This window comes from Nothobranchius furzeri, chromosome 3 (genome assembly GCF_043380555.1).
Source record: "Nothobranchius furzeri strain GRZ-AD chromosome 3, NfurGRZ-RIMD1, whole genome shotgun sequence".
Taxonomy (NCBI): domain Eukaryota; kingdom Metazoa; phylum Chordata; class Actinopteri; order Cyprinodontiformes; family Nothobranchiidae; genus Nothobranchius; species Nothobranchius furzeri.
The window spans coordinates 64,400,066-64,426,081 of NC_091743.1; the positions used below are offsets into that span (position 1 = coordinate 64,400,066).

The following is a 26,016-nucleotide window of genomic DNA, read 5'->3' on the forward strand; positions in this document are numbered from 1 at the left end:
TAAGCTCTCATTCATTCATTTTTTGTGGTCTCTATGAACAAATGTGCGTCAATTTCTTTGAGGAAAAAGTTCTGGCACTCCTGTTTCAGGAACTAGTAATTAGTTGGAGGAGTGGGCGGGGCAGAAAATGTCAGAATTTTGACTCGTCTCTTACTAATTAATATTCACATTCATTAATATGCAAATGCCTAATCTCTAGCCAATAGCAACACAAATCCTCCCTTGCCTTCGTCGTTTGCTCCCTCTTGTTTCTGCAGCAACATAAAACTGCACTCAACGTGTTTTCTGCACAAAGAACTTTTAGGTTTTTTTCATTCCTACATTGTTTCAATAGAAACGGAATAAATCCCCTGTCCTTTATTCAAATTTTTTCCTTAATCTCTTCCTCCTACACACTGACAGGAAGTGAAGTTGTTGGAGAAATTGAAGTGAATGCACATAAGCTGAGTCCTGCTTGCTCAGCGAGCACATCTCATGGATTTAATAGCCACTCATCTGCAGCTTCTTAAAGTAGCTAAATTTGTCGCTGCTCGATCTGCTGGCTGCACGCTGAGCTGCCAGGAGAGTGTTTAAGGTACGAACAATGACATATTTCACAGACGGACTAATCCAGACTATTCTGGTCATTGTATTGTTTCTGTGTGTGGATCTCTTAGGTTTGCGTCAGCCTGTTTTGCGACTCCATGTGGATAGGGAATATTTAAGTGTGAAAAATGGTGCAAACAGCACCGATGCTGCATAGCTGAGAAACGGTCTCATTTGATTCACAAAGCTCAGGAGCAGCTTCCAGTGTGCAGCTCACGTCCCCGCTGTGTTTTTCTGCGTCGCTGAACCCTTTTGCCTGTGTGCTGACTCAGCAAATCTCTGTGCTCAGAGCTCAATTCTCCTCGATCTTCTTTGGTTATACTTTTTGAAATGGTGAGCTGCTTTCCAAAACAACAGTTTTTGTCAGAGTTCGTCTCACAACAATGCCACAATCCACAGCAGAGATGACAGACAGTGAGGAGAAGAGGAGGAGGGGAAGGAGGAGGAGGAAAGGATACTGGGACAAAAAGCTTTCAACAGCCACAGAGCGAGCCTCAAAAACGTAGAAAGATTTACGGATTTCAAAATGCAACAATACATCCAGAAAGGTTTGGGTACCAAGAAAAGAAAACTCTGGAACAGAATGTGAGGATTTAGAAATGAACCCAGAAAGGTTGTGCTGTATACATTTGTAATGCTTTCTGAACATATATTCTGACTTTGGGTCTGGATGTTTACCCCTGAGTTGCATCACCTCCTTTTATCTTCACACAGCTGATGCTGTAGACCCGAGCAGACCAACTGCTTTTGGTTTTAAGAGCAAAATGTTTTCCCTGTTCAGGCTGATGCAGAGCAGCTGGAGTAAAATATTCAAATTCACTGATTTAAACTGCTGGCAAGTTCACGGTTCACGCTGAAGCAGTAAAATCTCGTCCTTCTGAATTACTGCCTCCAACTAGCAGAACCACATCTCCTCTTAATGAGTCAGAGATTCTCTGCAAAGTAGGAACGAACATCAGCAGAAGCTGTCAAAGGTTAGCTGGATGTAATTTAACAGATCTTTGAAGTCGGGCTACATAGTTAAAATTTTATAAAGTAACTTTAAACTTGCGTACATTTGACTGACTCTGGATATGATATAAAGTTGGTAATCATTTTATGTTTCTTCTAAGTCCCTTTGCTGGCCTCTACAGCAAAACAAATCCTTTACATGAGCCTAAAGCGTTGACCAGTAGAGTTCTGTATCCACAAGACGGAGCTGTCCATCAGTGATATGTGCCCCAGCTCCCAGCATGCAATAGGGGGTGACACACTGTCGGGTTAGAACACCAACCTAGCTTGAATGCTAACTCAACCAACACTGAATTAATGTCTGTCTGTAAACTAAAATGTGTGGATCATATTCTGATTGGTTATTTTTGAGCTGGCTAGTCCCACCTCTCATGCGCCTATCTGCCTGAGAAACCAGACTAGAAATTAGGCTCATGTAAACGTAGCTAGTGTGACGTAGATCTGTCTGGAGTTTCAAATCCTAGAATTTCACTGTCTATTTTCTATCAGGAGCTAATGCAGGAGATAAGTGTAGGAGACTATTTTCAGCCTGTGTAAAACACACAGTGACTGAATATAATCAGAAATAATCAACAATTTCAGATATCCACACCTTTAAAGTAAAATATTTGCAGAAACATTCTCATAAAAATTCCATTCAACAAAAGTTTCATAGACAGTTTATCTTTTTAATCTCTTGAACACGCATCGACTCAAACATCGGGACAGAGCTCAGATCTGATACTTTGAAGTGTTTGAGAGGTTCAGAACAGCAGCAGACCATCAGTCATGTCAAGTGGTTTCTGCAGCTCTGATGTCGTCTTGGTCCTCCTCAGATGTGCTCTCACACAGACATGTTTGGCATCATTAAATGGCTGCTCCTGCTCTCGTTTGCACTCCAGGCTCACGAGGAGCAGCCGTGTGAATATGAAGAGTGAAAGTTTGGAGTGTTTGATGTGAGAGGGAAGCTAAGAAGCCCGCAGAACAAGTTGGAAAGAGTTTTCTCTTTGTAGGAATGTCCAACTCTGTAAAGTGCTGATTTGATGTGTCTTTGAACTCCTGGAGTTGTTTACCTGCACAGGAAGGTGCTAATGAATGATAGTGGTAATACCCCGGGTCAGAACTCATAGTGGCTCATCAACTGGAATACGCCATTTGAGCATCAAAGCAGCTGATAATGATAATGGGTTCAGAACTGCCACCTTTCAAATTAAAGCAACATTTTCATCTATTTAATCCTCATCTTTCTCTCTGTGAGTTTAATGCTACCTGTCATTGTGCTGCAGCACGGAGACAGGCAGCAGCTCCGACCCACTTTCATCTGTCCTGAAAGACGAGTTCAGGCAAACTTTACACAAACAGTCCTAATTGGTGAGAGGCCTGTCACCGGTGCTGCCGGCAGCCCCGGTTTGTGAGATGCGCTCCGGCGTGAAGCATGTGGATTTTAAAATGTCATATTTGAGCTCACACGGGTCTTCTCTAACAAGCAGCGTTAACCTCAGTTGTGTGAAGACGAGAGGATCCTCGTTTGCCCTCTTTATTCCGGCAGCCTCATATGTTTCTTCTCTTCTTTTTGTGCCAGTTGTGTCTGCAGAGTTTCTTCATGTTCCTGCTTTAAATCTGCTGTTGGGAACCGCTGGTGGAGATGCACACAGTTGTTTGTGTATTTCTCATTCCTGTGAAAAACAAGCCAAATAGACGGTTTGTGTAGATGCAGCAGCAGCAACACTGGCCTTCTTTTTTAGCTATTTAAATTATACTCAGATGGAAAACTCTTTGCATAATAAAAAGATATGAGTGGGTTTATCAAGGACTCAAAACAACACATCGTAGATGAATAATGCTTCATGTAAGCTTCTGTTTCCGTCACTTATATTAATGATTTACACCCTGCAAAATTTCTTCTAGCTAACACTGAAATATTTCAAATAATTCATGTATGATACAATAAAAACGAAGATTTTGGCACATGATTGATTTACGTCATTGCAGGGGAGGTTCTAGGCTAACATTATGGGGGCGGGTGTCCGGGGGCCAGCAGCTGCTCTGTTTGAGGTACATTTGTAAGAAAACACTACAAACATGCCTTTAAGTATTTCAAATTTATTTATAACAATATAATAACAGCAATTTAGTTACTGTATATACTGATGTTTTTCAATACTTTCAACATGAGTTATTTGTCTTGGTGACAACATGGCAATATTTGTTTAAGCATCTCTTTTTAGCTTCAGATAAATTCATTCTCGAGCTTTGGTTCCACACCTCACATCAGGCTAAATCATCACAGAAAAATTCAGTACTTCATATTTAAGCTCCGCCCTCAGCAAGGGGGGGGGGGGGGGGCATAGGGGGATCCAAGCTTGTCAGGGTGGTACTGGCCAGATTGTATAAATAAAAATTATATTTCTTAGCAGATATTTTTACCTGTATTTAAAAGGGTTCAGAAACTCAGAGGATGTTCTGCTCAAGCACAGCAGCATCAGCAGCCCTGGTTAACACCCCTGTGCTTTATCTAATAATAATAATAATAATAATAATAATAATAATAATAATAATAATAATAATAATAATAATAATAATAATAATAATAATAATAATGGGTTGGATTTATATAGCACTTTTCTAGGCAATCAAAGCGTTTTTCATTATTCACACACTGCTGGTGATGGCAAGCTTCTATGAAACCACATCCGCTCTGGGGTGGTCTGACGGGGGCAAGGCTGCCATTAGCGCCATCGGCCCCTTTGACCACCACTGACACAGGAACGTTGGGTGACATGTCTTGCCCATGGACACTTCAGCAGAATATCCCTGACAGGAGCAGAATCCCACAACTCTCCGATCATGAGGCAACCCACTCTACCTCCTGAGCTACTGCTGCCCCCTACTCCTATATGGTAAATAAATCCAGTGTCATTTTAACTCTAGAGGAGTTAAATTTAACTCTGTTCAGATAAGATTTGGTCCCACTCAAATATAGAGTAAAACTTACTCTTCAGCCAATTTACATTTCAGTTTTAATTTCTTTTTCTTTCAATGTTCTTTCTCAGCTCTGGAGTTACCTTTCGATCTATGTTCCAACCCTCACCTTTGGTCACGAACTTTGGGTAGTGACCGAAATAATGAGATCAGGGACACAAGCTGCCAAAATGAGTTCTCTCCGCAGAGTGTCTTGGCTCTCCCTTAGAGAGAGGGTGAGAAGCTTGGTCATTCGGGAGGGGCTCGGAGTAGATCCACTGCTCCTCCACATTGGAAGAGCCAGCTGAGGTGGCTCAGTCAGGATGCCTCCTGGACACCTCCCTAGTGAGGTTTTCAGGGCGTGCCCAAACTGGAGGAGTCCTAAAGGTAAACCCAGGACACGCTGGAGGGACTTTGTCTCTCGGCTGGCCATTGAATGCTTTGGGATTCCTCCAGTACAAATAAATATTTTACCTTAAAGTCAGTAAAAGGGATGTTTACATTTCTAATGAGCACCTAATCAGCCCTTAACCTTTCTTACAAGCGGGCAGACCTGCACTCACACAGTTCGCTGCACCAAAGTGTTGTTTCTTATCTATAGATAGGATTACCTGTTTGTCTTGGTCATGGCTGAATGGAGGAATTAGCTTCCATTCACAGTCAGCACTTTCATCAAGAGGCCCAAGGCAGAATGATCAAAGTTGTCATGGTTTTTTATGTTCATCTGATGGTTTGACGTTCCCCCTGAGGTTTGTTTTTCTGAAGCCTTAATTTCACTCAAGGAATTAAAGAGAACTTAGAGATTCTTAGAACTGGTCCCTTGTTCTTTTCACTTGGTGGCACACTGATCAAAGTTATGCAAAAGCAGCACTTTTAACATCTTTAGATCCAAATAAGAGGAAACGATGCAGCGTACATCAGTAACGAGAGCAATGACCTCTGTCTGTGGGTGATTTTAGGTTGTTATAAGGAGAGTTTTGTGCAGATGAAAGGCTCAATTGATTGGATGTGATCAGTGATTATTTCATTTGTTTTTATAATAGGTGATTTTTGGCTTCGCGGATCTAGAAGCAGGTTGTTAGAACTGGAGTTGCGAGGAGCGTTGGTGGTTCATTTTAATGTTTGCTGCATGTTTTGAAGCAACCAGGTGGTGGCAATGTTGCCACGGGCAGCATGAACCTTTCTGCTTTCTGCTCTAATGTAGAAAAGGTGTTGCAGTGACATTAAAACAGCTCCAAATAAAATGTTTTACTTCTTCTGGGACTACTTTAGAAAAAATTATCTGCATAAATGTATTCATGAGATTTCTGCTGTGAGGATGCTCTGAAAGGCCATTTAAAGCTTAAAGTTTAGAGGTAATTTAATCTTTCATTTGTAGTTTTTATGTGGAAATTATGTGTCATTACTATAAATGTCAGATTTTTTAGGTAATCAAATCACATAATCCCACATGGCCTGATGATGTATATCTTGAAACAAAAAAATTACTTTTGTTAGTCATCGTATTTTGGGTTAATAGAGGAAATTATTACGTTATTTGTTCATGTGAGATTAGTTTATTACCCCAGAGTTAGTTTGCTAGTCCAGGAAACTCAAAAATCCAATTATCACATCTACCAAAAGGATATTAAAACTGAATTTTATTGCTCTAAGCACATAAATTCATGGTACTTCTGAATGCTCAAACACACTAATAAAAGAGTCTGTTTCTAAACTTGATCATTTAAGAAACTAACAGAAAATATGTGCTTGTTTGAATTAACAAGAACGAAGTGTGAAATTCCATTTTTGGTTCTTTTTAAAACACAGATAACGTTTCTCTTTACCTTGCTGACGTTTCGTTTGCGGGTGCAAACATCCTCAGAGCTGACGCTGATGGTGGCGTCACTTCCTATTCCGTTTATCCACGGGCAGCAGAGGACGTTATCACCCTCTGCTGCCCGCTCTCCCCTCTCCGATGATGCAGTCCCATGCATGATCCAATGTGTGGACCCCATCGCCTCTGTTCACGGTCCCACATCCATGTTTCCTTATCTCTATATCTTCCTTTTTCCATCTCTTGTATTTCTGTTGTTCGGTGTTTATGATCCTTGTGTTGTCCCAGTCCATTATATGGTTTTCTCTTGTGCACAGAAAGAATGTACAAAAGATGTTTAAAGAAAAATACGGACAACAAGAAACAAAAGGACTCCTGCCGTTTGGAACGTTTACATCAAAAACGCACACATCCAAGGAACCACCTTCGTTTCAATTTAAGATGCTGGGACGAAAACATCACACCAACAAGCCTACAGCTGAAACCACTGATCCGGACCAAGACAGCACAAAATATAATAGAAAGAACACGAGAGCACTACTCAAAGTAAGGATAAGAAACGTCATAGCCAAGCAGAAGCAAGTGGAAAATGAACTGGAAAGAAGACACCTGGACTTAAAAAGGAATTACAAACTTGATGACAAAACGGAGGAAATAATTAAAGGACACATGATGGAAAAACAGGAAAAAGAGTTCATAAAAGTAAAAGAATGACACATAAAGAAGTTAAACTAACTCATCAACAAGAAAAAGAGGGAAGAAATACAAGATAACACCACACAAAGCTCATGGGTATGTAACCTTTCACAATACGAAATAACAGAAGCAGAAGAAAGCTCATTAAATAAAGGTATAAACTTTTCAGTAACACCAAAGAAAATACCATATGATGAATTTATCGTAGCAACAGAAATAGCATGTCAACAGATCACAGATGAGAGAAAGAAAGCAGAACTTAGAAATAACGTTGTGGGATATTAAAGAACGGCTAAATTCAACACAGCAATATTACAAAAGAAGAACAATCAGCCATGACAGCTTTATCCAAAAATGAACAGATAATTATTCTACCGGCAGACAATGGAAGAACCACAGTAGTAATGGACAAAGAAAAATATAAACAACAGATGAACCAGATGTTAGAGGACAAAAATACATACAAAATACTTTAAAAAAGACCCAACAGAAAGCATTAAGAAAAATATGAAAATATTTACTGAAGCCACTGCAAGAAAAAGGCAAAATAACAGAAAAAATGTATAAACACTGGATTCCTACAGCAAACATAACACCAAGAATCTATGGAACACCAAAAATACACAAACAAAACACCACTTAGACCAATGGTAGACAGCATAGGTATACCAACATACAACATGGCAAGAGATATCAGCAAAATCATCAGCCTGTTATTAGGAAACAGACCAACACTGCAAAAACAGCATAGAACTGGCAAAAGAATTAAAAAGATTACAATAGAAGATAACGACATACTCATCTCACATGACGTCACATCCCTGTTCACAAAACACCAACTCAAAAAACCATAGACATAGTAGTTAACAGAATCAGACAGGACAAGACTTTACACAAAAGAACAAACCTCACAGCAGATTACATAGCACAACTGATAGGACTGGTAGCTAACTCTACTTACTTCACATACGATGACACAATATACAAACAACTGGAAGGCTTTGCCATGGGTAACCCGTTATCAGCCACCCTGTGTGAATTTTTCATGGAAGACCTGGAACAAAAAGCCGTAGCCACTGCCCCCCCCCAAACTACAAAATAAAACTATGGAAACGCTACATGGATGACATACTGGAAATCATACCAAAAGGACAAACAGAAACACTAACACAACACTTGAATAACATTGACGACACAGGCAGCATAAAGTTCACTTATGAGTTAGAAACAGACGGCAGTATAGCATTTATGGACATGAAAATCACCAGGCAGACCGACGGGACCCTAAACATAAACATATACAGGAAACCAACACACACAGACCAATATCTATTATGGACATCAGAACACCCTACCATACACAAAATGTCAGTAATCAGAACGTTATATCACCGAACAAACATAATAACAGAAGAAAGAGACCGTAAACAAGAGGACAAACACATACAACATGCTTTAAAGACCTGCGGATACCCGACATGGGCAATAAACAAAGGAAAACAACAAACAACAGAATGAAAAGAACAACCTAAGCAAAGAACCAGAAACCCAGATAGACAAGATACCAGCTGGACATAAATGTGGAGTTGTTTATGAAATCCCATGCAAACTGTGCAGTAAAAACATACATAGGAGAAACCGGACGCCAACTCAACACACGAACAATAGAAGAAAGGAGTGTGAGAGAGAAACAAGTCGAAGACACACAAGAGCAGCAAAAGAAGAAGCAGAAAGCACAATAAAGAAGTCAGCCGTAACAGATCACTGCACAAGAGAAAACCGTATAATGGACTGGGACAACACAAGGATCATTAACACTGAACAACAGAAATACAAAAGATGGATAAAGGAAGCTACAGAGATAAGGAGACGTGGATGTGGGACCATGAACAGAGACGATGGGGTCTACACATTGGATCATGCATGGGACTGCATCATCGGAGAGGGGAGAGCAGGCAGCAGAGGGCGATAACGTCCTCTGCTGCCCGCGGATAAACGGAATAGGAAGTGACGTCACCATCAGCGTCAGCTCTGAGGATGTTTGCACCCGCAAACGAAAAGTTAGCAAGATAAAGAGAAACCTCATTTGTGTTTAAAAAAGAACCAAAAATGGAATTAGAAGAAAAACACAGAAAGAACGTACAAAAGATGTTTAAAGAAGTGTGAAATGTTTGGTCATCGCTTTATTGCTGGAATACCCCTGCTAAACTAGTTCTGGGGCAGTGATGGCGTGCATTAAAAAAAATTCTAAAGCAGTAAAACATTAATCAAATTGCAAAGAAATGTAGACAGGCTGACAGAGAATGGAAACCTAAAAATACATTTAGTTAAAATAGAGCCTAGTTAGAGCAGAGAATAAAACAGCATGTTTAAGAGGTGAGGAAATGCAGTGAGGACATCACACCTGCAAACATACAGACCGGTAACTAACCAGCATCAAGCTCCTCCTTACAAGGACATTAACTCAAAAGTTATTTCATAAAACATCTTCAAATTTTCATTCAAACCATTATATTGCGTTTAGATGATCCAGAATTAAAGAGCACATTCTAGCATGAGAAAAACTGAACAAAATAACAGCATCAATCACCAAATCCCTCATTTCAGGCAAAAAAACAAATGTTTGAGTTCTGCAGGGAGATTAGATAACATTTCTTTTACCCCGCAGACGTGTCGATGTTTCCCTTCCAGCTGCCCCCCAACTCTGTGCTATCGAATCCTCAGGAGTTTTCGTTGTTGGATAAACTGAAGAGCAGACGAGGGAGTTGAAAACTTTATGTTTATCGGCTGCTGATTCTCAAACTTCCCAAAACACAGATTCATCTACTTCAGGGTTTGATGCGTAATGCCCTCAGAGACGAAGAACATTTGGCTTTATTTTCCAGGTGTTTAAATTTTTATTTACTGAATACGATTTGAAATAATCAAATTCTGATTTTAGAGCCAGATCGACTCAGAACTGCTGCTTTACTCAATGTTTTATTAACTAACAAAAGGGATTTTGTTTACATTTCTACAGAAACAAAAACTTTCAAAGGAAGTTTGGTTTGTTCACTTCTAGTGAGGTGTACTGGGAGGTAAATCTCTTCAGACATATGCATCTTTGTCAGATCCAACTTAAAATCTGCTCATGTTTTAAATCTACAAGTTTAAACTTAGTTTCCCCCCCCCCCCCTTCAATAAGAATAACATAAAAAATCTGATTTCAACTGCATCCCTGTTATAGTTTGTTGTCCCACATGTTAGTTTACTCAACTAAGGTTGAGAATTCTGTCAGAACTAGGAAGAGTATAATTCACATGCAACTTTTACGTATTTTTAAATCATTTTCTTGTGCCAGTATGTGCTGCGACGAACCTTTACAGGGTTAATGAAATGTCACTCAGGCCCCCACCGTGCAACTTGTGGCCAGAATACCGCACTTGCAACTTCAGACTAGTGTACCGCATCCCTGTTGGTCCTGTTGGACTGTTGCCTGATGCTGCAGTCTGCTTCCAGCACGTTTCCTGCATGTTTTAGATAATGAACACAGCTGATTTGTTTAGTTTAGTGATGAGTCACTCCTGTAAAAACTAATGAAGGCTGAGAAGACATTTCAGCTGTTAGATTTAGGTGTTGAAAAGATGAACGCACAGCAAGGAGATGAGTCTTGATTTTGGTTCTACTTAAGGGACACTAGGGGACGCTAAAAGCAAGCCAAAACTGCCGAGTGTGCCTTAAATTTGCCTGATGGACTTCTGTGTAAAACACAAACTACAGGTGATCAAAAATATCCTTTTCATTCTTCTAAGTAAAGCTTTCACGTATGTCAGCAAAGAAAATTCAAGTACAAATAAAAGGAGGTAAAAAAAATCCTGAGTTTTATGTCTCTGATCGAAGGAAACATCTGAATGTATCGGTGTCTAAACATGGCCGTGGCATAGTAGGAGCTGTGGAAATGAGGATGAAATGAAGAGCTGAGGGACTTTTCTTCCTGCGGACAGAGAGGAGAGAAGCCTGGCAGCCTGCCTCAGATCCTCTCTGCTGCCTGATTGTTTTGGACAGCCTCTTTGATTTCTCAGAGCTTCAGCTTCATATCCAGAGGAACCAGACAAAACAAGGACTACACAGGACCCATGCAGTTTGACCTGGTCACGCCTTCATTTCAAATCTCACTAACTCTTCTCTGTAATGGTCACAAACTCAGTTATGCTCCTCTGCAACAGGCATAAGTAAAAACCAGCAGATCAGGGAAGGATAAATCAAATAAATGCTCCAGTTTTGTCACTCTTTGTGGATAAAATGTTAAATACGACTCACGGGGGAATGATAGTGAATAGTGTTATAGAGCCGCTCATAATGAGGCAAACGATGAGCTTGTTGTTTTTTGCCAAAATACATTTTAATATTTTTAATACCAAAACTTCTAACAAAATTTTTTAACCCTTTGATGCATAACGGTCACTACAGTGGACAGGTACTCAAAATTGTTATTTATTTGTTTTTGCTATTAAGCACAGCTGTTGAAGACTTTATTGCATTTGAGCCCCTCCATTTGGACTTCAGTAAGCCAAGCCAACATATTTCATGCTCAGAATGCATGCTGTCCACTGAGGTGGACATGTAATAAATTATTTGTAAATTATAAAATTTTACATAAAATATTTGTTGAAATTAGTTTCATTCACACCTAAAGATGAATGAAAAAAAATTGTTAAAAAAATCATGGTTGAAGATTTCATAATTCATGCATCAAAGGGTTAAAGGGGACAAATGATGTCAAACTCACCTTTTGCATTCCTTTGTGCTGCCATGTGTGTCTCATAAGAGTCGTCCACATTAGGAGGCCCTCGGGCCAGGTCCGGCCCGCAAACCTCCACTTTCTGGCCCCTGGACACCCCACTCTATGAATACTCCAAATGTGAAAACAAATCCATCCATCCATGTTCTTTCAGTGTGTTTGACATGCTCGACACATGGGAGGCAGCATCACCTCTCCTCCCCTCATTTTCAATGAGGCATACGCAATAAAGCGCTAATCGCAGGTCACCCTCCTGCTAAGCGACGTGCATAAAACGTGCATGTGAAATGTTGCGCTCATGCATGTTACGTGCACAGGTGAGCCAGCAATGCAATCCCAGAAAGTTGAGATAGTTTTACCTTTTCGTTGCTGTTGCTTGGACTAGGACCAATCAGTGGATGTTTCATTGACTGACCAATGAGCGGACAGGATGCTTCTCAGTACATGTCCAGGCAAACATGGAGGAAAAGTTAATACTTGCCGTGTTGGATTTCCAAGAACTTTTCCGCATTTCTACAAAACAAAGAGATCTTCACAAAAGGCAGCGAGAAAGTTTACGGACGAAAACATTTTCGTAAGTTGATCTAGTGCAATAGCAAACCTGAATAAGGCATTTGTGTATTATTTAACTCTGAACTGCTTTAATAGTCCAAAATTTCCTCCAATCTGATGGCCAGTCAAAACAATGAAATACTCTATTCACCATGGAATAGAGCGCGTTGAGTCTTTGCCGCTGGCCACTGCCACTGGTCGCTGCCGCATGTCACCTCCTATGTGTCAGGTTATCAAAGCAACGGTGACGAGTTTTGCTGATTACGATCGTTTGCCGCCTCCTGTGTGTTGAGCCCATTAGGAGTTAAATACCTAAAACAATTTGTTTCTAAAAATAATCAATTGGTACATCACAAAAAGCGAAATTAGAATTAAACCACCTCTTGTGCAAGAGAAAGCTGCTGCTGGAGGACCAGCAGCCCTACTTGGAGCCCCTCCCAGATATCGGAGCTTCTCTTTATTTATTTATTTTTACCCCTCATGGCACAGTTATGTTTTTTTTTTATTTAGCATTGCTTTCACAAAATTAAAGTAACACTAAACAGTTTCCAGCTTCTCTTTCCTACTGGTTGAAAGTGGACACAAAACTTGTGAAGACATTCCTTAAATTGCCTCAGCTGTCTCTTGTAGAGAATAGTCTCCAAGTCCAGGAAGAGGAGTTGTTTTCATGTTCTTTTTGACACATTTTCTTGCCAGAGAGCTGATTGAGCTTGTTCAAACACATATTTGATCGTTCTGTTAAAAAAATAAAACCTGTACAGAAACTGGAACGGCTACTTTTCCATGAGCGCTGACATCATTTCATGAGTTATTCTATTTTCATATGCAGATTAAATCCTCTTTTCATGGAGACTGTAGCAGCTGACTTAACGCCAACATGCCTCATTAGAGTTTCATTGTTGATGTTGTTTCTCTCCTGTGGGTGGCAACAAGGATTGTAATGAGCTGTCTACATCTCAGTCAGCAGCTGCAAAGGGCCACCTGTGTGGGAGTGTGCTTCACTAAGTACAATATCCCTCTGATTTCAAATTCAATTCAAAGATACTTTATTAATCCTAGAGGGAAATTAGAGTTTCAGTACACACAATTCTGAGATCAGACATACATAGACATAGACACATGACAAGAATTGGTGACTGTGGTCATTCTCAACCCGAGTTGCGCTACCTTAATAGAGAACAGAGGGTTTACATGAGGATTGGATCAGGTGGAGGAAAAAAGGCACTTCAGCGTTACCTTCCACAGGGAGGGCAGCTTTGCTCTGCAAAAACACCTCAGACAGAAATGCAACAGACTTCAGACATTACACAACATAAGTGTCCACTAGGTGGGGAGGTAGGGTTGGGACTCTCCTCACATCAGTGCATGCAGCCACGATAAGCAGTGCTCGTCACCTCTGTTTGGACGGGGGAGGGAGGTAATTGGGTTTAGAAAGCACAGTGACTCCTGGAAACGGTTCCACGACCTTCACCGGTCTCAGTCCCGCCCAGGCTGGGATAGGGAGACAGAGTTGCCATGGCGACGGCAGCATTCCACATTTCTTCTGAGGGGGAGTAGTCACTTCAGCCTCACAGGCTCAAGGGCACCAGATTCAGATAACAACTTGTTTTGGGGCCAGACAGAGATAATGTCCTCTCTGTCTTAAAGTTCTGTTGGTCCTCAACCCCTCTAAATCTAATAATGGCATAATCAATCTATCCCAATCCGTGCTGACCCGTCAACTTTCTCCTTGATCGAATCCACCTTCTGTGCCAGAGCCTGAATCTCAGCCAAAGTTCCAAGCTTACGACTCACCTCAACAATTATACGAGTTTGTGCGTTCACAGCGCGGTGTAATCCATCCCTGAGCTCCGGGATTGAGCCAATATTCCTCAACAACTCATTAATTTTCAGTAAGCCAGGTCAGGCCAAAAAGCAAGAAACCTGACACCAACACCACGAATATCCAGACGTCTTCAGAATCCTTTACAGACAGTTGAGAGAGGCAGATCAGGTTCCACTGTTTCCAGGAGTCCATGATATGCCCAGCTGGCTCTGTCCCAGAGGGGCATCCGAGAGCCCCTTCTCCCGTTCTCATCGTTGAAAACATTTTGTCAGTCGCATTGAGACCAACGGACCAGGTCCATTTTTAATAATTTCCAGTTTCCAGAAAAATTCTGATGCACCGTACACCCAAAGACAGACAAAAGCCTTGGGATAGATAGGGAGGAGAGGAGGAAAAAAGCGTCTGTACTCTCCAAGAGCCGGAAGAAGAAGAAACAGTTTCATGCTATTATTTTATCTTAAATGATGCCCATTACAGCAAAAATACATGGAAGTGGGCTCTGAGTGATCACACATTGTTGCCGTTTCCTTTATGTAAACATAACTATTTATTTAGCACACCATTTAAGCACTAAGCTGTTTATACATTATGTAGTTTACACTTTTTAATGTGGATTGAACAAAAACCACAATTATTCAATTATCCCCACTTTGACATTAGGTTGCAAGAAATTTTACACTTAACAGCAGATCAAAATACAGAGAAAGACAATGGCCTAGCCAGGATTTAAGATTCTACCAATGATGTTGTTTGCAGCTTCCTCACATTTATTGTTTTCAGAGAAAAATCAAAGCTTAATGACAAAAAGATCAAAATGCAGGACAAGCATCAGTCTAAAGCATTGGGCCTATATTTACAAAAAACAACAAAAATAACTGAATCAGAGTACATTTGGAAAAACATCTTTGATGTAAATTTTGTCATGATGCTACGATGCTACTAAGCTCTTGAACTTACCCTCTGGTCCCACTGTGTTCTACACATCACAATCATGTCCACTATCAATATGATGCTAGAAGATTGCAGCATGCTATTCTGAAACTAGTGATGAGATAGTGTAGCCTAGACAGGCCAACCACTAAACTCCACCATGTTCCATTCAGGACCCCAATGAGCTACGATCACAATGATAAAGTACGATCATCTTGCAATGTATTTGCTCAGCGCCTTGGGCTTCCTGACAGGGTTGCGGAAGATGCTTTATAAATAAAGCTTTGATTTGATTTGATTTGCTCAAAACTGGATCTTTCATTTAACAGGAAGCTCATTTTCACCTAAAGACATGCAAATACGGTGCCTAAGTCACACCCATCTACTGCCGCACCATGGGTCCCCGGAAGAAGGAAATAATGAATGCAACTTAATGGGGCTAAAAATGCTATTTTCTAATTCCGCTTGTTTTGTGCAATGGGTTTCACGTCTGTGAATTTTAAAGACGCATTTTGATACCAAGAACTTGCATATTTTTGAACGGGGGGGGGGGGGGGGGGGGGCATTATAGGTTTTGAGTGAAAATAAGTCCAGGACTACAAATGCGTATCACGAAGGTGACTTCATCGAACCAGACACGGAGAAAAGCAGAGGGAGAATGGCTGTAAGTTTAACAAACTTAAAATCCTTCCTTCCTTCAGGAGGAGAACACACCATTAATCTGGCCATTTGGTAAGAAGCTGCTACACTAGAGGAGACGTGGTGACGTCACATATGCGTCTTGCCGATATCTAATTTGTAATCATGCTAATTACAAACTTTTACAAGCTGATAAATCTCAAAGTACGAGACAGGCATGGTTGAAACACACATCATTATTTTTCATTTAAGTTGCAGTACAGCATATGTGCGTTCCAGGGATTAAGGCAAAGCAGATTAGAAAATAGCTCTTTTAGCCCTTTTGACTTGCATTCATTTTTTCATTCATCCAGGGACCCATGAGCCGAACGGAAAAGGAGGAGACTTAGACTCCCTATACCACCCATGTTTGGGATCATTTGTTATGTCTCCAAAGGGGCTGTAGTCTGGGGAGGATCAAGACCAGGGGTTTTCAGTTTCGGTCCAGCTCATTTTAGTGGTTTCTCTGCTCCAACACATTTGATTCAGGGGTTTAATCACCCGTGCAGCAGCTCATCAGGGTCTGCAGAAGTCTGTTAATTACCTGCTGATTGAAATCAGGTGTGTAGAAACAGAGTTCTAACTAAAACATGCTGGATACCAGCCCACTAGGAAAACATTAAAAGTGGGGCCAGCTGCTCAGTTAGAGGCACATGTGTAGGAAAACACTAAAAAACCATGCCTTTAATTATTTAAAATTTCTTAAGAAATTACTTTAGATACTTACAAGAGCTTTTCAACTCGTTTCAAAATATAACTGGTAAAATGTGTTATTTGAGTTTTGATTTCAGTAACACTGAAATATTTGTTTAAAGATGTCTTCCATTTCAGGTAAATGCATTCTCATGCTTGTCTCTCATTAGGGTAATTCATCATTAAAAATCAGTACTTATTAATGTTTAGACTCTGCCTTCCGTGGGGGGCCACCATGAGGCCAGCCACTGTTTAAAGCTGCCATGAAATCAAAATGTTTAATGGGCTATGGGTGGTCCAAGCTTGCTGTCAGGGTGGTATCGGCCTACCCTGGACCCACCAATGGCCATTGCAGTTTGTAGTCCAGTTTCGGAGAAGTTAAACTCAAGGAAAATACACAACTTTCATCTAGATTTCACGGAAAATAGCATTTGTCAACGGAATATTACGGTACTCCAACTGCCTTATTTTGTCCAGTGAATACAGAAAAAGCTCTAATAAGAAGTAATCAGTCCGTGCACTTGCAAGGAATTTCATCAGCATTTTCCTAATTGCGTATTTTTGGCAATTGACGCGCGTGTGTGTGTGTGTGTGTGTGTGTGTGTGTGTGTGTGTGTGTGAGCGAATATTGGCTTCTCCCAATAAGAACATTAAACATGGAAGTGTTGGAGATTAGCAGATGTAAACCTCAGATCTGAACCAGTCTCAAACATTGATCAGAGATGTCATCAGGCCAGAGAGGAGTTTCAGCAGCTTGTAATTTCACGAGTGAGAGGCAGTCGGTTATTACAACCGGTTCAACAAACTCAAAAACGCTGTGCTGAGTGTGGTTCAGATGCTGCGTCTTTGGTTCAAAGCTCCGACATTTGCATTGTGATAGGGTGTGTTGACATTTCCATGGTGGCCAGCAGGTTGCTTTTATGAAAAGCCACCTGTCGGTGTGTGAAAGAATGTGTTTAAATAAAAATTGGAAGCTGAAATATGGAATGGATGAGGGTGTGTCTTCTCTGCCTGTCTGACAGCGTGTCATTTCTCAGCAGCAGCCTGTTATTATCTCGAGTGTTTGGCCATCTTCTGGACACAGAGGTGCACTTTGTAAATGCTGAATGTGACAATAGACAACTGTCGTCAGCTACTGGCTTAAACAGTCCCCCCCCCCCCCCCCCCCCCCCCCCCATCTCTCTCTCCCTCCCACCCTGCTCTGATTTGATCTGCAGGATGCAGCTTTACCTGCAGGGATGCTGCTTGTAAACATGCTTCTGTTTGCTGACATTCTGCAGTTTAAAAGGAGCCTGGAAGGTCTGGCTATAAATCCTTGATTGTCCTGTTAAAAAGAAATAAACTGACCTTAACTGTCACCGGTGAGTCACACGTAGCCTCAGTCACTCCGTAACTGTTACCCAAACTCACCTCTGGGCCTGTTTTGCTGTGTGCGGGGAATAGAAAGTGGGTTTTGAAAAACTCTTCTGACATCAGACTGGGCGGCTGATGCTGACTTAATCAGTGCCAGCCGATCGGCTGGTTACTCAGCTTGTTTATGAAATGATCTCCAGACAGAAAATTCACACAAGTACTGAATTCTGATTATTCTAAGGACAAATACGATCCACAAAGTAATGAAAACCATGAAACTTGGTGGAGATGTATGGAAGCCCATTGCCGCCACTCAAGCATGAGTGTATTTTTCATATTTGCCAGTATCGATCAGATAAGCCTGTATTTCCACCCACAGGCACTGAGCAGAGTTTTAGGACCTCTGAGCAGCTGCAAGTCCAAACGTTTCCTCTGAGACTGTCGCTCTAACAAAATGGGTTATATAATGGACTGAATGTGAGTTTCTGTGTTGCCCAAATGGATTTAGTCTAATAATATCTGTCTTGTCCAAATGAGGGATTATTCTGAGGACTGCAGCCATGGATGAAGGAAGTGTCTCAGATCAAAATCTGATGCAGAAAATCCCACATTTGGAAAACAAAAGAGGCTCGATACTCTGATACAGCATAAACCAGTTTGGTCATTATTTGTTTGAATTTTATTTTCTCTCCCTTATTTTGCAGCCGTTCAGTCTCTGAACAGCCTGAATGACCAGATTGCTCAGTTCATGGTGACCCGACCGTGCAGTCTGGCTGATGAGGATGAAGCCTTCATGCCTGCAGAGAGGGACACCTTGAGGAAGTCCATGGCCCTGATGAGACACCTGCTAATGGATGCTCAGGTACAACTTTTGTTTTTGTATTTGGCAAATGTTTTAATCCAGAGTGACTTACAAATGAGTGTAAAAAAAGAGTTAGCACTGAAGCCAACAATAAACTACTTAGAAGGAAGATTAGTAGCTCTGCTGGTGTAGAAATGGTGCTAACTTAGAGAAGTGCTGAGATATTCTCTGAAGACACATGTCCTGTTAAAGTTTGTCTCATATTTGACCAGGTCCAGCCCGCAGAACCACATGTTCATAAGGAGCTGCCTCAGGAAAACAGCTCAGAAGTACTTTAACTGGTGTGAGGTCTTATTAAAGCCAGTTGTTCTGCAAATGAGACAAACTGCAGTTCATCGCCTGGCCTTTAGGTGGCCACTCAAACGCAGGATTGCTTTTTATTTAAATGTCCAAATTAACAGCAGAGACTAGTTTTTATGACCTTTTAACATCATTATTTTCAGTTTCTGGGGCTAAACTCCTTACTAAATGTTTGATTATAGTGCTGTCTAATAATCTAATCTAGAGTGTTGTGGTAACATGACCACCTACCCTGTTCTGGTTAAAAAAGAAATGCCAATATTAAAAACACAAATTAAATAAACATGAATTCAGAATATTATAAAACATAAGACACTTTAGAATTATATTGAGAATTTTAGAAGATTAGAATATTACAGACTACGCTTTCTATTGAAATATAAACTACATTTCAGATCAAATATAGAATATTATTGTCATATAATTGAGCAGCTGCCTCAGTGTCATCTTCATCATCTTCATAATTGTCACTGATGGCAAGAATCGCTGGCACAGTAACTGTCCCTCTCAGATTTCCAAAGAAATCAACATAAAACTGCTAAATATATGTAATAGTATAAATGTTATTATTGTAACCATGTAGATTGTTACCATGTACGTTTTACCCACCTCGCCTGCTGGTGGAGGGACCGGTGGCGCATACGCTCGGCAGCCTCACCTATGTTAGTGAGCCCCTGGGCAGCTGCGGCTCCAATGTAGCTGATCACCACCAGGGTGTGAATGTGTGATTGTGTTGTGAAGCGGGTTGTAGAACGACGCTACACAAATACAGGCCATTTTGCAACAGTTTCCTGTAAAGCATCAGAGGCTTCAATGAAACGTTGGTTTAGAAGTGGATAGAGTGTTTTTATCATCTCTCAGTAAACGCCATCTACTTTTGCTAAAGCTTTTTCAGTTTCAGTGATTCTGTTCAAACTACTGCTGTTTTCCTCTTTTTTTAATCCTCTCCTTGGCTGCATTCTGATTAGACTTACTTCCCGAGCTTAAAGCTGTAATTGCTCTTAGTGGTTGTTTTAGATCAATTTTTATTTAAAAACAATCCTCACAGAACCTTTCCCTCAAATTCCTGTGGAATGCTGTTCTTCTTGCTACATTTGAATAAACACCTTAATAACTAAACTCACATTTTATGGCGCCTTTCAAACACGAGCATGGCTCCGAGAGTTTTACCAGGCAAAGGCAAAACAGACATAAAGTAAAAGATTAGTGCAATATAAAGCAGCACAAGAAAGTAATATCAGTTGTAAATTTCCTTGCTATCCTGAATATATTGTATCATTAAATCAAGTATAAACATTGTAGAAACATGTGCACTATGTGAAAGGACATAAAATGTACTTGAAGCACAAATAGTCAAAAGCAACAGGAAAAGAAAATTGATGGGATAAACTCTGAACATCAAGTTGGCCTCATGCCTGAAAGTAGATAGTTCACTTCACCATAGAGTGAGAGTTGGTGGTATCGTCCAAACAGTGTTTCCTGCAGCCTGGAGCCCGGAGTACCAAGCCTGGGTTTGTATTTAAATTGCTGATCCGCTGGCCATAGAGTATTGCCCTGAAATCCAAAATGCTATCTTCTGTGCTGCTGTAAATTTCACCCAAACATACTGTTCTAGTCTGGACACGATTTTACCCACAATACACTGCAGCTGTGAATGATTGGAGGTCATTTCTATACAGATTCATACAAGGAGAACATAGAAGGAGCCAGAATAGAGTTCATTTGAATAATTTTAGAAATGGATTACTGTGTGTTTAAATAAATTAGTGATCATGTTTAATGGTCCTATTTCATGTCAAATCTACTTTTGGGCACTTTGGACAATGTTTTATTATTTTCTCATGAATAGCTTCCCAAAAGCAGGTTTTGGCTTCATGCATACATTTTTCTGTCTCAACTGCACATCATCTGCTTTGTGTGCCCAGCAACTACAGAAGCCTGGATGGGGTTGTTGCTGCATCATCATGGCCCGCTCCTCCCCATCCAGAAAGTCTCCAGTCCGGATCCATCCTCCCCTGGACTGTAAACTATAACACCCAGTCTCCCCGTGTAACTAGCAGGGAGTTTGATCTCCACAGTTGTGAAAAAGCAATTTCTTTCTTATCTAGTCTGCACTTGAAGTAATGCCCAGAGTCAAAAAAATGCATTTTTGTCTGTAAGAGGTGCAGGATCCCTGAAACGTTTGGATTTTTGCAGAAGAATATTGCATTTACCCCGTCCTCCCCCAAAATAAAAAGGCTCTCTTTTTCCGAATTAACCAGATTAACTTTGCAGGGCAAGAAAACTCTGTTCTTCCGAATTACCGAGATAACTTTAAAAAATAAAATAAAAAAGAACCCTCTGCAGTGCTAATGATGCTCTGTAGCATTATTGATTGGCTAATGAATCTCAAACACGTCCTGTTTGTTGAGTTTAATTCATTTTCACTTTTTGGGGGATTGAAACTCTGGGAAATAGCTACTCTTGTCTCTGACTAAATGGGCAGGAACAATAATTCAGAAGCAAATCCGCATCGGATCTTCTGGATGTGGCTGTGTTTCTCCACGATCAGTACACTAAATATGGAAAGCTCAATGATTACTATTATATGAATCTGAAGCTGCTTTCATAGTGATACAGGAAACAACCAGAAGATTGCTAAAAATTCTAGATCCTTGAGGAGTGCACCGTGTAGCATCCCATATTTAACCTTCTGGAAGCAGGCGTTGCAGATTTGCAACGTTAAAACCTACCTACCTGGTTACTCCACATATGCATTTCATGAGCATTTTTTAACTCAGAAGTACCCCCGAATGCCTTAGGTGTTCGTCCTTTTTATCTAAACTTATTTTGAGCCTGAGAGGGTTAACTATCTTTAGTGGTGCGGCGCAGCAAGCTGGTTTGGATCAACCCTACTATAATGGATTCTATTTGAAGCTGCAACGTTCCACACCGCCGATGCCACTTAATCGATATTTACAGTCAGAAAGGAAACTAGTATTTCTCCCTTGTGGTTTCTGTTTTTTGTAAGAATAAATAAATAAATAAATAAATAAATAAATAAATAAATAAAAATTTTCTCTAAATGTAAACCAGACTAAAAGTACCCATCAAAATAACCCTAAAAGGTACTGTTTAACACCTTCATAGGACAGCAGTAGCTCAGGGGGTAGAGTGGGTTTTCCAAAATGTTGGAGGTTCTATTCTGGCTCCCACCAAAGAATGCTGCTGTTGTGTCCTTGGGCAAGACACCTAACCTTCCTTGCATCTTGCTTCCATCAGTGCGCCCTAGGGCAGCTGTTGCAACACGGTAGCTCATCACCAGAGGTGGAAAGTAACGAATTACATTACTCACGTTACTGTAATTGAGTAGCTTTTTTGTAAATTTATACTTTTTAAGTCATTTTTAAAATCTGTACTTTTACTTTTACTTGAGTAAGTTTTTAAAAAAGAATTGTAATTCGCTACATTTTAAATCATATCCGTTACTGAGTAAAAATAAATTGTAGGCTTAATAAATTAAAAATATTACGTGTAGCAGCGTCGGAACAGAAAGAGACACCTGCATGAGCGCCACGTCTAAACCGGGGGGGCTACACGCTTTATGATGAGGACAAACAGCCATTTTTACCGCAGTTTTGCTCAAAAACATCAGTACAGTCCCTGTGATCCACTCGCATTCCTCTCTCCCTCCTCTCCTGTCGGTAGGAACCCGAACCTTCGCGCACCGGTTTGACGTCATCAGAATTCGGCTCGGTTCGGCAACCAGACTCGGTTCCGTGTTTGAAATGTGTTTCCTTACCGCGCACGGAAGCGGCAAAATTACGTTTAGCGCTCCTAAGAAGCCGATTATCAGCGCTCTGCTCATAAAACAGAAGACCTGCAGGCCTCTGTGAGTTAATCCTGATACTGTTCAGGTGTAAACATTGTGCTCCATCCCTGTGTTTGAACTCAGAAGTTGCTCCTTGATGCCACAGATATGTGATGATTTAGCTTGTTTCTTTATTTTACTCCAGAATAAGAGATTAAATTATTACAAAAGCAGTTCAGTGTAGTTAAATTAGTCATTCAAATGATTCTAACATGCTGCTGCTGCTGCTGTGTGTGTGTGTGTGTGTGTGTGTGTGTGTGTGTGTGTGTGTGTGTGTCTGCATAAGACAGCATGGCTTCATCAAATCCATGCATCCTATATTGGACCTATCTTTGGTCTGGGAGGTGTAACTTATCATGATACAAGCCTTTTAAAACATGTTAAAGTGTTACAAGAGGAGATAAATGCATGAATTTGAAGTTCATGTTTGGAGACCAACCTTCACAGTTTGGAGGCTCACGCTGGTGAGGAGACACCATTAGTTCTAGTAACACCTGGGCTCCCAAGGCCTATTCTGACAGGATGGATGTTACGGGACCCTTAAGGATTCCAGTTGGATGATTGGAGGATTATTTAGGAGGATTGGAATGAACAAACTGATTTCAGTGGTGAAGGGTTAAAGGTATTGGCTCGGCATTAAAATTGTAGAAATGCAAAATAACTACACTTTATTATCTATATAAACATGTACTGGGTCCAGTTTTTTATTTTATTAAGGACTTTTGTCATAAATCATTACAGAAAATCCAAATCCTCTCCTCCAGACAGTGAAGAACTGTGTTTCGCATACGTCACTCCAGCACGTAAAACAAGCTAGCTGCTGATGCTAATATTGTGAATCACTGTTATTTGTTTACTTTCATGCTCCTAATTATTACGTAAAATTGCGTTTACAGCTGCAGCAAAAGGTCTGAGCCATGTGTCCGTGTCCTACACGCATTTTTAAATAACAGGTCTGATCTAAAATAATAACCTACATCTATAAATCCATCTAGAACCGCACCGCTACTTCTGGACTCCAGACGAGTCCCGTTAGCATGACTGCAGCAAAACTAACCGTGTTCGCTCCGGTAAGGAAAGAACAAGTCCTTTGGGAAAGCTACGACACACACACACACACACACACACACACACACACACACACACACACACACACACACACACACACACACACACACACACACACACACACACACACACACACACACACACACACACACACACAGATATAATCTAAAAGATGATCTCTATATTTCAACATTAAAACCTCCATGACATCCTGGATTAGTGCAAACAACGAGTTGAGCTAAGGAGTTACTCCAGCATCAGGAAGATTTATTCTGGTAAATTGTAGGTTCATTATTTTCCAGAGTTATGTCAATAAATACACACAGCAGTAAAACTGTAGATTACTGAACTATATTGGGACACATGATGGAGCTAAAACCAGCTGAAAACTTGTCAGCTTAGAGCTCCCAGTGGAGCACAGAAATGAAATATTTAAGAAAAGTAAACAAACTGTACTGATTTTGGTTCTGAAGACGAACAGAATCCTCCTCATTGTCCAAATCAGGTCGCAGGTCTTCTGAGTCAAACGGTCTAAAACATGTCTGCACCTCTGGTAGTGATATCCAGCTGGCGAGGTCGGAGTTCGGTTGAACTTCTCCAGTAATCTAACATCCGTTCTCGTCGCCGTATCCCAGAGAAAAAACAAATCTGATGGACTAGCAGAGGCTTCAGAAGCTACATCTGATTGATGACACATTGTTCTCTGCTATAACGCTAACGCAGAAACACCGGAGCAAGGCGTTGTTTACTGCAGCTGTTTCAGCAGAGCTCCATGTGAAACGTCAACTGCTGCCCAGGGCTTAGACCGGACGTTAGTTTCTGTTTTTCCTGTGCCGGTCACAAACATCAGATTTTCTTACAATTCCAGCCGTCAAAATCCAAAAACCTTTTTCATCTGAGATTTTAATACACATTTACACATGCTGTTCAAACAAATTTTGCCTCTGGCCGATATCTTTAAATGAGTGAGTGAACCCACTACCAAAGATGAACTCTGCTAATTTTAAAAATCAGCTGCTCTAAATAAGCATTCAGGGAAAAGTCATGGGCTTGTGACTATAACCTAATTTATGTTACTAGTTTGCAGTGTAACTGCCTTTGTATGCATATTTGTTCATTTAATTAAAAAAACGGCCACTTTGACATTTATACCCCATTGTCTTTTTTTTTACTATTCAGAAGAGCCCGTCCTTGCACAGTCAAAAAAGTAACTAAGTAACTTTTACTCTGACTACATTTGAAATAAGCTACTTTTTACTTTTACTTGAGTACATTTTGAGGCAGGTAATTTTACTTGTAATTGAGTAAAATTTCATGAAAGTAATTATACTTGTACTTAAGTACAACATTTTAGTACTCTTTCCACCTCTGCTCATCACCACTGGCGTGTGGATGTGTGTGTGTGAATGGATGGATGACTGTGTTGTGAAGCGCCTTGGGGGATCTTCAGACTTTTATGAGATATGTTTCTGATTATTCGTGTATCTGGATGAGAGAGTCTCCCTTCCTCCCTTTCTCTGCCATCAGATGAGATCATAATTAATCTGCACAGTGCTGCTCTCACATCTCATCTTCCCTGATTAACGCTGGATAAATCTTGACACTGCGATTCAATTGTGTCGTCCATTTGCGTCCCGGACAACGTGCATGATGGATGCAGCATCCTCCCAACACTCTCCTGAAGATATTTTCTCAGATGCAGTGTCATTGATTAAAGGGAGGGTAATTCAGTAAAAGGCCGGTTCTTTCACCTCAGCCCAGTCGCGTGCAAGCTCGTTTGAAAGATTATTAGCCGGCGGTGTGATTCTCCTGTTAGTCAGGTGTGTATGTGGCTCTGGGGAGGTGATTGATGAGCAGGGACCTTGGAAGAGGATTGAGTGTCGATTGTCTCTCCAAGAACTTGTACTTGTGGGGAAAAATATTTAAAAAGTTAGCCGGTAATTCAATGTTAACTGAAGTGTTTAAACACGAGTCAGGGCAACAGATTCTTCTGCCTGTTGGCGTTGTTTATGTCAGACGGCAATCTGACAGCTGTTAACACGTTCCCAATTTTTCCCATGGATGGAGTGTCAGATCG

The 26,016-nt window shown here is 40.7% G+C and overlaps 1 protein-coding gene across 3 annotated transcripts in view; it reads left to right on the forward strand.

The window, feature by feature from the left end:
• The window catches only part of kaznb (kazrin, periplakin interacting protein b), a 155,999-nt gene that overhangs the window by 11,474 nt on the left and 118,509 nt on the right, over positions 1 to 26,016 (forward strand). For all 3 annotated transcript variants that reach the window (XR_008558964.2, XM_054730140.2, XM_015959008.3), the window contains exon 3: positions 18,564 to 18,721. Coding sequence is in view for 2 of the 3 variants with exons in the window: in XM_054730140.2 (XP_054586115.2) it covers positions 18,564 to 18,721 (158 nt within the window). In the remaining variant the exon portion in view is untranslated. The remainder of the gene's footprint in view (positions 1 to 18,563; positions 18,722 to 26,016) is intronic.